Below are 12299 nucleotides of genomic sequence, written 5' to 3' on the forward strand. Positions count from 1 at the left end.
TTCACTCTGGAGGATCTGCTGTAAAAGCTGAATTTTACTGACTGCTAAAAGAGAAAGAACCCCATTTATTTCTTGAACTGTAGTCTGGACCCAGCAGAGCTCAGTAAGACAAAACTCAAAGTATCTTTCAAAGATTTCATGCCACAAACTTGAGAAACATTGGCAAATCCAGTGATAAGTTCTTCCTCAGAATTGGGCTTTGTGGAGGTCTGGTACCTTGAAAATACAACTTTGTTTCCAGGCAGATTGATAAAACCCTGTGCATCCTGACTCCCAGAATTTGCATATACTGTAAGTCAGGCAGTCTTATTGGAGCTTTTGATTTTTTTGCTTGCAAGTTTTGAGGTGTAATATTCTGTAGCTGGTCCATAGGCGACACTAGTTTCAGCCTTGTGTATATATCTATATTTGTTTTCCCACATTCCATATTACTTCCTTCACAGATGTATCTAGAATGGCAACAATCATAACATGCTTGTGCAGTGGAAAACACGATAAAATGCCTCAATTTACATCCACTGAATTACAAACAAATGACATGACATTCTGTGGTTCTATGAAAGTGATGTTTTTATTTCAGAATACTGTGGAAAAATAACCACATACAATTGAAAAAATTTAAATTATTATGGGCAAAAGCATATGAATCTTATTTTTCTTTTGAATTGTACATTTTTAAAAGATGAATCAAACTGTGAAATATACAATGACAAAAATGTTTATAAAAATCAGAAGCACAGTACAGTGCTTTTTTAACACGAGTATGGTGAAATGGAATTGAAGTCACACATGCTTTCATACTCTCATTTACACGCTCGCACACATACACGCTCACTTATGCTTACAATATTGCGCATTCGTTCTCTTATTTTTCCATTTCTGATATGTAAATTTGCTCATTTGGGGTTTGTTGTCCTGTCTTCAGTAAAAAGTGCTAAATAGGTCTCGAAACCATTATGAGATATCCAAAATATTTGATATGTGGATATATAGAGAATATAAATTGTTTTATATCGTTAGCCTACTAACATTTTCAATAGATGCAATGATTTCAATTTTTAAAAGATTTCAATGATTCAGCTCCAATAAACATTTTACTATAAAATGTTTACTTAATTAACTGAACAATGCTGTTAATTTGTAAAAACAATTCATATTTTGAGCTTGAAAAATTATTGGCAAAAATCTAGACCAAGGGACAATTTGGACAAGGATAAGCCCTTCTATATTTTGCATAAAGGACCATTTAGTTGTCTTGTGTTATGCAGGAATAGTGTCTTAGAAACAAATTGCTTCCATTTTTAGTATTATTTAAAACTTTTCCATTATTATCTGGATCAACTCCCCTTTACAGAACATAGACAAATGTACATATCCTAAACATAACGAATTAGTTTGACCATTTCTCCTTTATATTACTTACCAAAAACCATTCAATCTCAGTTTTTTTTCCACCCTCTTAGAAAAATACTATAAAAGCGCTTTCAAAGCAATTTCGTTTAGATACAAATATGGAAAAGCACACTAATCTACTTTTGAATGTGTTAAGGACAAATACATGGAAATTGAACAAACCAAAGTTTCACATTCAAAATGTTCCTTCACATTACATGAGCAAAAACACACACTCGCACACATTTATAAACACTTAAAGTGTCAAATACTTGTGAGGTTTTCTTGGAAGGAGGCAGAGCGTGTGTTCAGAAAAGAGTCTGTAAGCTCACTTTGACACTCTGTGTGTAGCAACTGTGTTTAAAAATTCCTAAAATGTTACATAAAGTCCAGCTTTCAGAGTTAAAAGCACTGGTGGCATTTACCCAGATACTCAGATCTCCAAGACCATCCAAGTCAACCAATCAGAAGAGTCCAACCAGGCAGCAGACAGCTAATCCTATGAGGAGTTCGGGCAGTGCAGGCATTATGCTGTAGAGATATTGTTTGGCTGGCCCATCTGCACTGAAGTGAGTTGTTTGTTGGAAAGTTGACCATTCGGGAAATTATTTCACAAGTGATTGTCAACAGCGTTAGTAGTATTTTTCAAATGATTGATTTGTTCTGCAATATCACTTGCTTTTTTTTTTACTTTTTTTTTTTTTTACGTACGCAGTAAACTATACAATCAATGTGATCCCACCTGAAATGGCCACAATGTACAACATCATATCTATTAGGTTGAGTTGTGGAACAGGTCTTAGCAGGGTACACTCTCCTGTCCAGTGCATACTCCAGTGCATAGCGATAAGGCTTTTTCACTGGGCTTTACTACCAGATGTTTATGGCTTCTGGTGCGCTCAAGCCTTTATAATTCTTCTTGGTCCTTTAAAGAGTAGCCACTAAGTGACTCAAGAGTCACACTTCACATGGAGAAACATCTAATGGCTGCTTTGCAGTGTCTTATTTTGGTGCGGAGGGACGGATATGCTGATACAAGAAGGAAGAGATTTAGAGAGTTTGGGATTTGACATTTCTGCCACATTTGCAGATCATTTTGGAAAGGAGGAAGAATGGTAAAGTTATACACTGCAAATAATCAGTATTTTTGTCTTGTATTCCAGAAGGAAAATATCTAAGCATCCTGAAAGGAATTCAATTCAAGCTCATTCAACAGCATTTGTGGCATATTGAGTACCACAAAAAATTATTTATTTTTTAAATCGAGGTTACAGTGAGGCACCTACAATAGAAGTGAATGGGGCCAATTTGTAAAGGGTTAAAAGGCAGAAATGTGAAGCTTATAATTTTATAAAAGCACTTAGATGAATTCTTCTGTTAAAGCACGTGTATTATTTGAGCTGTGAAGTTGTTCATATTGTCGTTTTTGCAGGATTACAGTTATGTCGTCATGGCAACAAAGTTAAATTTGGCTATAACTTTACACAGAAAATGTTAGTAAGCTATTTTATCACACTAAAATCATTTAAACATGCACATTATTTACATATTGTGGCTATACTTTTGTAACAGTGAGTATTTTAAGGTTTAGATTTTGTTGAAGCAGGGACAAGTCAAAATAAATGTTTGTGATAATCAATATTATGCCACAAATGCTGTTGATTGAGCTCAACTTGTATTGAACCCCGAATATTTCTTTAAAACAAGATGCATTTATATGAGAAGCAAAATTGCTTAAGATACAGTATTAAGAATATATCTAAGAACAAAGTTCAGTAAGTCAATTCATAAATTGTTATACTGTAAATAATATTTCTTGTTTTAAACCTCATTAATAAAAGTGCATAAATTAGATTTACACTTAAAACAAGAGAAAACTATTTGCCAATTGGGTAAGAAGAATACACTTAATTTAAGATATATAAAAAGTTTTAAAGGGAAATTCTGTCTTCATTTACTTATTTTACTCATGTTGTTCCAAACATAGATGACTTATTTTCTGCCATGAAACAGAAAAAGAGATGTTAAGTAGAATTATAGGGACAGACAGCCTCAGTCACTATTCATTTTCAAGGTATGGAAAAAAGATGAAATGAATGGTGAGTGAAGTTTACAGACTGGCCAACATCTCCTTTTACGTTCCACAGAAGAAAGTCATATGGGTTTGGAACAACATGAGGGTGAGAAAATGATTACAGACTTTCATTTTTGGATAAACTAACTTTAAAATCTTATGCAATTTTGCTTCTGAAGTAAATTGATCTTGTTTTAAGAATATTTAGATATTTTTACTGTAAAACAAGACAGATATTGGTTAAGAAAATGGTTTGTTATTTCAGTGTACGGTTGGTGCTGCTCCATATGTTGGCGTCCTCTCTTTGATCTGCGTTTTCCTCTTCAGTTTCAATCATTTTCTTTTAATCAACTGTAATTTGGCACTTTTTCCTTTAGAAAGTTCTCTTGTTGATGTAAAGGTAGAAAACGCAGTGTGTGTTTGCACATTGTTGTGATGGACAGAGAGTTTGGGACCATAACTGTTTCATGAACTCGTGTGTAAAAAAAAAAAAAGAGTACACTACCTCTATGTACCAAATATTTGCGTCCAGGGAAGTGCTTTCATGAGATGGACAGTGTGAGATTGAGTTTGTCTCACACATGAGTCTGCATTCTCTGCGTGTGTCTCTGAGAATACTCTGTAGGAGGGGTTGAATATGGAAATTGGGTGGAGCTAGTGTATTTCCCTGCACCAGTATCTTGCCCCACCCCTTGACTTGTCCCCACCCCCTGTCCCGTAGGATACATTTCATAGGCTTGTCCTGCTTCCAAAGGTGGGGCAAACCCCATCCTGTACTGAGGTGTCGTTGAATAAGTGTAGCTGTCAAAAGCTAGTGGATTGGTTGATTCCAGTAGGCCACGCTCTCCAGAATAGTCTGTGGTCTTGGAGACAGGGTTGGGTGGGGCTTGGATTTGTGACACCCTTGCAATTGTGTTAAAATGGGCGTATGTGTTGTGCGGCATTCGCGAAGCCGGGCGAGGCTCATAACGGCCTGTGGGTGCGGGATGTATGTTGGTCACTAGGCCGCCGGTTGAAGTGGAAACTGACGCAGGATAAGGTGGGCGGAATTCTTGATACAGAAGAGAGCGGGTTGAGGTGCGAACCTCGTCATGCGTCGTAGCTCGAACGTTGTAGTAGCCATTAGTAGGGTCCTGAAATGATAAAAAAAAATGACAGTAGTCCATCACTGTGCTGCACATGGGTGCATTTTTGTATGAGAGTTTGTCTATACAGTGTCAAGAAAGCTCCTTTCTTGGGTGTGCACATAGAGGTATATGTCTGGTCTATGTGCATGTGGACACCGTGTAGGTCTGAGTAAATCTCTGTGTATTTGTATAGCTCGTTATGTATGTTAGTGTACTCATTATGTGTGTATGAGTGGGGATGTTTGTGTATTTGTTAAATCAATGGGGCTTATTCATAAATACAATAGCAAAATGAATTTGTGTAAATCATCTGTAAATCCATTTGTACTGTATATTGTTGCATTCAATTAAATGGGACAAGATGCTTATACACCGATCAGCCACAACATTAAAACCACCTGCCTAATATTGTGCAGGTTCTCATTCTGAGATGCTATTCTTCTCACCACAATTGTGAAGAGCAGTTATTTGAGTTACCGTAGACTTAGTCAGTTCAAACCAGTCTGGCCATTCTCTGTTGACCTCTCTCATCAACAAGGCGTTTCCATCCACAGAACTGCTGCTCACTGGATGTTTTTTTTTTTCTTTTTTTTTTTGGGGCACCATTCGGAGTAAATTCTAGAGACTGTTGTGCGTGAAAATCCCAGGAGATCAGCAGTTACAGAAATACTCAAACCAGCCCATCTGGCACCAACAACCATGCCACGGTCCAAAGCACTGAGATCAAGTTTTTTCTCTATTCTTTCTTTCTTTTTTGTTTTTTTCCGTTTTCTCCCCAATTTGGAATGCCCAATTCCCAATGCACTCTGACTCACCTCAATCCGGGTGGCGGAGGACGAATCTCAGTTGCCTCCATGTCTGAGATGTCAATCCACGCATCTTATCACGTGGCTTGTTGTGTGCGTTACCACGGAGTCATAACACGTGTGGAGGCTTCACGCTATTCTCCGCGGCATCCATGCACAACTCACCACGTGCCCCACCGAGAGCGAACCACATTATAGCGACCACGAGGAGGTTACCCCATGTGACTCTACCCTCCCTAGCAACCGGGACAATTTGGTTGCTTAGGAGACCTGGCTGGAGTCACTCAGCATGCCCTGGATTTGAACTCGCCACTCCAGGGGTGGTAGTCAGCGTCAGTACTCGCTGAGCTACCCAGGCCTTCCCATTTTTCCCCTATTCTGATGGTTGATGTGAACATTAACTGAAGCTCCTGACCCGTATCTGAATGATTTTATGCACTGCACTGCTGCTACACAATTGGCTGATTAGATAATCTCATGCATGCTTGTTGGTGCCAGACGGGCTGGTATGAGTATTTCTGTAACTGCTGATCTCCTGGGATTTTCACACACAACAGTCTCTAGAATTTTCTCAGAATGGTGGCAAAAACAAAAAATATCCAGTCAGCAGCAGTTCTGCGGATGGAAACACCTTGTTGATAAAAGATGTCAACAGAGAATGGCCAGACTGGTTCGAACTGACAAAGTCTATCGTAACTCGGATAACTACCCTGTACAATTGTACTGATAAGAATAGCATCTCATAATGCTATTCTGAGATGCGGGTTGGCGCTGTTTTGGCGGCACGAGGGGGACCTACACAATATTAGGCAGGTGGTTTTAATGTTGTGGCTGATCGGTGTACATTTACAGTTGAAGTCAGAAGTTTACATATACTTGGGTTGAAGTCATTAAACCTCATTTTTTAATATTTTTTTAATATTTTTCATATTAGCAAACTATAGTTTTGGCAAGTCATTTAGGACATCTGCTTTGTGCATGACAAGAGTAATTTTTCCAACAACTGTTTACAGACAGATTGTTTCACTTTGATTATATCACAATTCCAGTGGGTCAGAAGTTTACATACACTAAGTTAACTGTGCCGTTAAGCAGCTTGGAAAATTCCAGTTAATTATGTCAAGCCTTTAGGCAATTAGCCAGTTAGCTTCTGATAGGCTAATTGGAGTCAATTGGAGGTGTACCTGTGGATGTCAGTGCCTCTTTGCTCGATATCATGGGAAAATCAAAAGAAATCAGCTAAAACCTCAGAAAAAAAATAGTGGACCTCCACAAGTCTGGTTCATTCTTAGGAGCAATTTCCAAATGCCTGAAGTTACCACGTTAAACTTTACAAACAATAGTATGCAAGAAAAAACACCATGGGAGCTCACAGCCATCATACCACTCAGGAAGGAGATGCATTCTGTCTCCTAGAGATGAACATAGTTTGGTGTGTGTAAGGCTGGCACCAGGATGTCTACACCCAAAAGGCTCTGTGAGAGCCAACGTCATAAAACTCTCACACAGAAGAGCATCTCCACCTGAGACAACACACCCTACTGAACAAGGACCATAAAACACAAATCTCACTCACATCTGCCCCCTCTCTCACCTCAGGTCACTTTCAGGTCACCAAAAACTAAGTTATGACTTATCCTATTCTGTAATATAAAAGGTTTTCTGATCATACATGTCTGGTATCATTCAAGAGGTCTCAGTGCAACTTGTAAAACAGTCTCATTCCCTTTCAGCAAAGTCAAATCACAAGTAAGATTTAAGAACTTAGTAAAATACTGTATTCTATCAGGGGCATGCCCCTCCCAAGACTCTCACAGGAAACAGATGCTATATGCAGATTAGGTGCATTCTTTGTAAACATCAAACAACCTACTCAATCACAAGTTTCAAAGGTCTACTTTCAACCCCCCAAATTGTAACCAAATCCTGAATAACATCAAACACGCACATCTGAAATAACAATAGAATCGTTTGGTACTTAAGGAGAGATGGCAAAGGAGCTCGGGGTGTCTGTATTCAGATCTCCCGCACAATTGCTGTGTGTAGTCTTCTGCAATTCTTATTCCTTATGTTTTAATAAATTTATCAAAAATTTTACGTTTTTAATTTGACTTATTATTGTCTAATTGGAATTGATGAATGTATTATTTTACCTGGTAAATAAATTGTTACATTTGAGTTTATTCTGATTTGCTCTGAAATTATTGTCTTTAGTAGATTACGTTAAATCCATGTTTCCACAAATCTACGACCAGGTTAGTAGCGGACTAAAGCTCAGTTCTGAGTGGAGCATGGGGCACACCGACTGAGACTTTAGAGCTCCGAGTACAAATTGGCATTAGTTCAAGTGTACTTAGAGTGTACAGGCTCGATATGGAATTTCCGTTTAGGACAACATGATGTTGTCGACCAAGCCTAAATAGGATGAAGTCTAAATTATTATTATTGTAATATTTTCTAGCTAAGTGTACATAGGAAACTATGGCGTGATTATATAAAGCTATTTTAACTTGGGTATTGTTGGTCAATCTTTGTAAATTTAGTGGTCATGACCTCTGGGTAGAAATAATGTTACTCTAATTAAGTGTTTACTATTTAAGGTGACTAAACAAAATACTTTTAGATAAAAGGGCAAGCATGAGCAGCCATCTAATTAGTATTTAGTCAATTGCTGTTTTATTGACCAATACTGGCGTATTTGTGACCGTGAGATCCGCGTACACGGCCGGCACGAGACTCTCTAAGCGACAGGAATCCGAATGAACGAGTTTAATATAAAATAGAGTTAAATACGATGATCAAATGTTAAACCAATTTGTATAATAATAATTAAGATTGGAACATAAATATATCCTTGGAAACTTTATAATTGGAGTCAGATAAAATAAACGGGGATCATAAAATGAATAATATAGTTATTTAATTGGAACGAAATAACTTAAACTTAATGCGCACGATAAGACAGAACACACAGGAGACCTTCAGCCACGCCACTGGATACCATCTTTGGGCCATCGGGTGGGCTACCCCTTACAGTGCGAAAAGTGCAAGTCAATCCCAGAACAACAGCAAAGGACATTGTGAAGATGCTGGAGGAAACAGGTAGACAAGTATCTATATCCACAGTAAAATGAGTCTTATATCAACATAACCAGCAAGGAAGAAGCCACTGCTCCAAAACCACCATAACAAAGCCAGACTACAGTTTGCATGTGCACATGGGGACAAAGATCTTACTTTCTGGAGAAATTTCCTCTGGTCTGATGAAACAAAAATTGAACTGCTTGGCCATAATGACCATCGTTATGTTTGGAGGAAAAAGGGCGAGGCTTGCAAGCTGAAGAACACCATCCCAACCATGAAGCATGGGGGTGGCAGCATCATGTTGTGGGGGTGCTTTGCTGCAGGAGAGACTGGTGCACTTCACAAAATAGATGGCATCATGATGAAGTTAAATTATGTGGATATATTGAAGAAACGTCTCAAGACATCAGCCAGGAAGTTGAAGCTCGTTCGCAAATGGGTCCCCAAGCATACCTCCAAAGTTGTGGCAAAATGGCTTAAGGACAACAAAGTCAAGGTATTGGAGTGGCCATCACAAAGCCCTGACCTTAATCCAATAGAAAATTTGTGGGCAGAACTGAAAAAGCGTGTGCGAGCAAGGAGGCCTACAGACCTGACTCAGTTACACCAGGTCTGTCTGGAGGAATGGGCCAGAATTCCAGCAATTTATTGTGAGAAACTTGTGGAAGGGTACCCAAAACGTTTGACCCAAGTTAAACAATTTAAAGGCAATGCTACCAAATACTAAAAAAGTGTATGTAAACTTCTGACCCACTGGGAATGTGATGAAAGAAATAAAAGCTGAAATAAATAATTCTCTTTACTTTTATTCTGACATTTCACATTCTTAAAATAAAGTAGTGATCCTAACTGACCTAAGACAGGGAATGTTTTCTACGATTAAATGTCAGGAATTGTGAAAAACTGAGTTTAAATGTATTTGGCTAAGGTGTATGTAAATGTCTGACTTCAGCTGTTTGTGTGTGTGTGTATATATATAATATATACACACACACACACACTGGCGGCCAAAAGTTTGGAACAATGTACAGATTTTGCAAAGAAATAGAAATTGGTACTTTTATTCACCAAAGTGGCATTCAACTGATCACAATTTATAGTCAGGACATTAATAACGTGAAAAATGACCATTACAATTTGATAAAAATGTTCAGAACTTCTTAAACTACTTCAAAGCTTTCTCATCAATAAATCCTCCATGTGCAGCAATGACAGCTTTGCAGATCCTTGGCATTCTAGCTGTCACTTTGTCCAGATACTCAGGTGAACATTTCATATGTAGCTGTCTTGTCGGGCACTTCTCACGCACCTTACAGTCTAGCTGATCCCACAAAAGCTCAATGGGGTTAAGATCCATTACACTCTTTTCCAATTATCTGTTGTCCAATGTCTGTGTTTCTTTGCCCAGTCTAACCTTTTCTTTTTGTTTTTCTGTTTCAAAAGTGGCTTTTTCTTTGCAATTCTTCCCATAAGGACTGCACCCCTGAGTCTTCTCTTTACTGTTGTACATGAAACTGGTGTTTAGTGAGTGGAATTCAATGAAGCTGTCAGCTGAGGACATGTGAGGAGTCTATTTCTCAAACTAGAGACTCTGATGTACTTATCCTCTTGTTTAGTTGTACATCTGGCCTTCCACATCTCTTTCTGTCCTTGTTAGAGCCAGTTGTCCTTTGTCTTTGAAGACTGTAGTGTACACCTTTGTATGAAATCTTCAGCTTTTTGGCAATTTCAAGCATTGTATAGCCTTCATTCCTCAAAACAATGATTGACTGAGAAGTTTCTAGAGAAAGCTGTTTCTTTTTTGCCATTTTTGACCTAATATTGACCTTAAGACATGCCAGTCTATTGCATACTGTGGCAACTTAAAAACAAACACAAAGACAATGTTCAGGTTAGTTTAACGAACCAAATAGCTTTCAACTGTGTTTGATATAATGGCAAGTGATTTTCTAGTACCAAATTAGCAACTTAGCATGATTACTCAAGGATAAGGTGTTGGAGTGATGGCTGCTGGAAATGGGGCCTGTCTAGATTTGATCAAAAATTACTTTTTTAAATAGTGATGGTGCTGTTTTTTACATCAGTAATGTCCTGACTATACTTTGTGATCAGTTGAATGCCACTTTGGTGAATTAAAGTACCAATTTCCTTCTGAAACAGCAAAATCTGTACATTATTCCAAAGTTTTGACCACCAGTGTCTATATATATATATATATATATATATATATATATATATATATATACATATATATATATATATATATATATACACAAATCCAATAAAAAGTATGTGAACCCTTTGGAATCAGCTGGTTTTCTGCATTTGTCATAAAATATGATCTCATCTTCGTCAAAGTCACTAGTATAGACAAACACTAAAGTGCTTAAGCTAACAACACACAAAGAATTATAATCTTTAATTTCTTGAACACATCCCATTAAACATTCACAGTGCTCTGGAAATAGTAAGTGAATCCTTGGATTTAATAACTGGTCAATCCATCTTTGGCAGCAATAACCTCAATCAAGCATTTCCGGTAGCTGTGGATAAGACCTGTACAATGTTCAGAATTAATTTTGGACCATTCTTTCTTACAGAACTGCTTCAGCTCAGTCATTTTCTTAGGATGTCTGGTGTGAACGCCTCTCTTGAGGTAATTCCACAGCATCTCGATTGGGTTAATGTCTGGACTCTGACTGGGTCGCTCCAAAAGGTGGATTTTCTTTTTTTTTAAGCCAGTCTGTAGTGGATTTGGTTAGATGTTTAGAGTCATTGTCCTGCTGCATCACCCAACTTCTACAGAGCTTCAGCTGGTGCACAGCCACTCTGACATTAACCTGTAGGATGTCTTGATAAACTTGGGAATTCATTTTCCCCTCTATGATGGCAAGTGGTCCAGGCCCAGAAGCAGCAAAGCAGCCCCAAATCATGAGGCTCCCTCCACCATACTTCACTGTTGGGATGTGGTGCCCTTTTTACGCCATACGTAGCGCTGTGTGTTCTTCCAAAACAATTTAACCTTAGTTTCAACAGTCCACAATACATTATCCCAATGGCGTTGAGGAGTGTCAAGGTAGTCTTTGGCAAACTTCAGGCATGCAGCAATGTTTTTGTTGGAAAGCAGTGGCTTCCTTCATGGTGTCCTGCCATGGACACCATGACTGTTTAATGTTTTCCTTATAGTAGACTCATGAACAGAGATGTTAACCAGTTCCAGTGATTCCTTCAAGTCTTTAGCTGTCACTCTAGGGTTCTTTCTTACCTCATTGAGCATTCTGTGGTGTGCCATTTGAGTCATCTTGGCTGGACGGCCACTTCTAGGGAGAGTAGCCACAACACTAAATCTTCTCCATTTATAGACAATTTGTCTAACTGTGGACAGATGAATATCTAAGCTCTTCGAGATACCTTTGTAACCCTTTACAGCTTCATGCAAAGCAACAATTCTTGATCGTAGGTCTTCTGAGATCTATTTTTTTGCAAGGCATGGTCCACGTCAGCTGATTCTCCTTGTGAATAGCAAACTCAAAATGTTTGAGGGCTTTTTATAAGTCAAAGTATCTCTAACCCACACCTCCAATCACATTTCATTAATTGTATGCCAGGTTTGGCAACTCCTGACTTAGCTTTTGTTGACGTCACTAGACTAAGGGTTCACATACTTTTTCCCAACATACACTGTAAATGTTTGAATGATGTATTTAATGTGTACAATAAAAACACAATAATTTGTGTCATTAGTTAAAACTGATTGTGATTGTTCATTATTGTAACTTAGATGAAGATCAAACCAGATTTTAAGACAAATGTATT

General features: G+C 38.1%; 1 protein-coding gene across 5 annotated transcripts in view; it reads right to left on the minus strand.

Annotated features, from left to right (window-relative positions):
• Positions 1-557: 557 nt before the first annotated feature.
• LOC127442779 (kin of IRRE-like protein 1) overlaps positions 558-12299 on the minus strand; it is a 74058-nt gene continuing 62316 nt past the window's right edge. For all 5 annotated transcript variants that reach the window (XM_051700963.1, XM_051700962.1, XM_051700960.1 and 2 more), the window contains one exon: positions 558-4599. In XM_051700963.1, the coding sequence (XP_051556923.1) occupies positions 4042-4599 (558 nt within the window). In that variant the 3' untranslated portion in view covers positions 558-4041. The remainder of the gene's footprint in view (positions 4600-12299) is intronic.

Source organism: Myxocyprinus asiaticus, chromosome 6 (assembly GCF_019703515.2).
Source record: "Myxocyprinus asiaticus isolate MX2 ecotype Aquarium Trade chromosome 6, UBuf_Myxa_2, whole genome shotgun sequence".
Lineage (NCBI taxonomy): Eukaryota > Metazoa > Chordata > Actinopteri > Cypriniformes > Catostomidae > Myxocyprinus > Myxocyprinus asiaticus.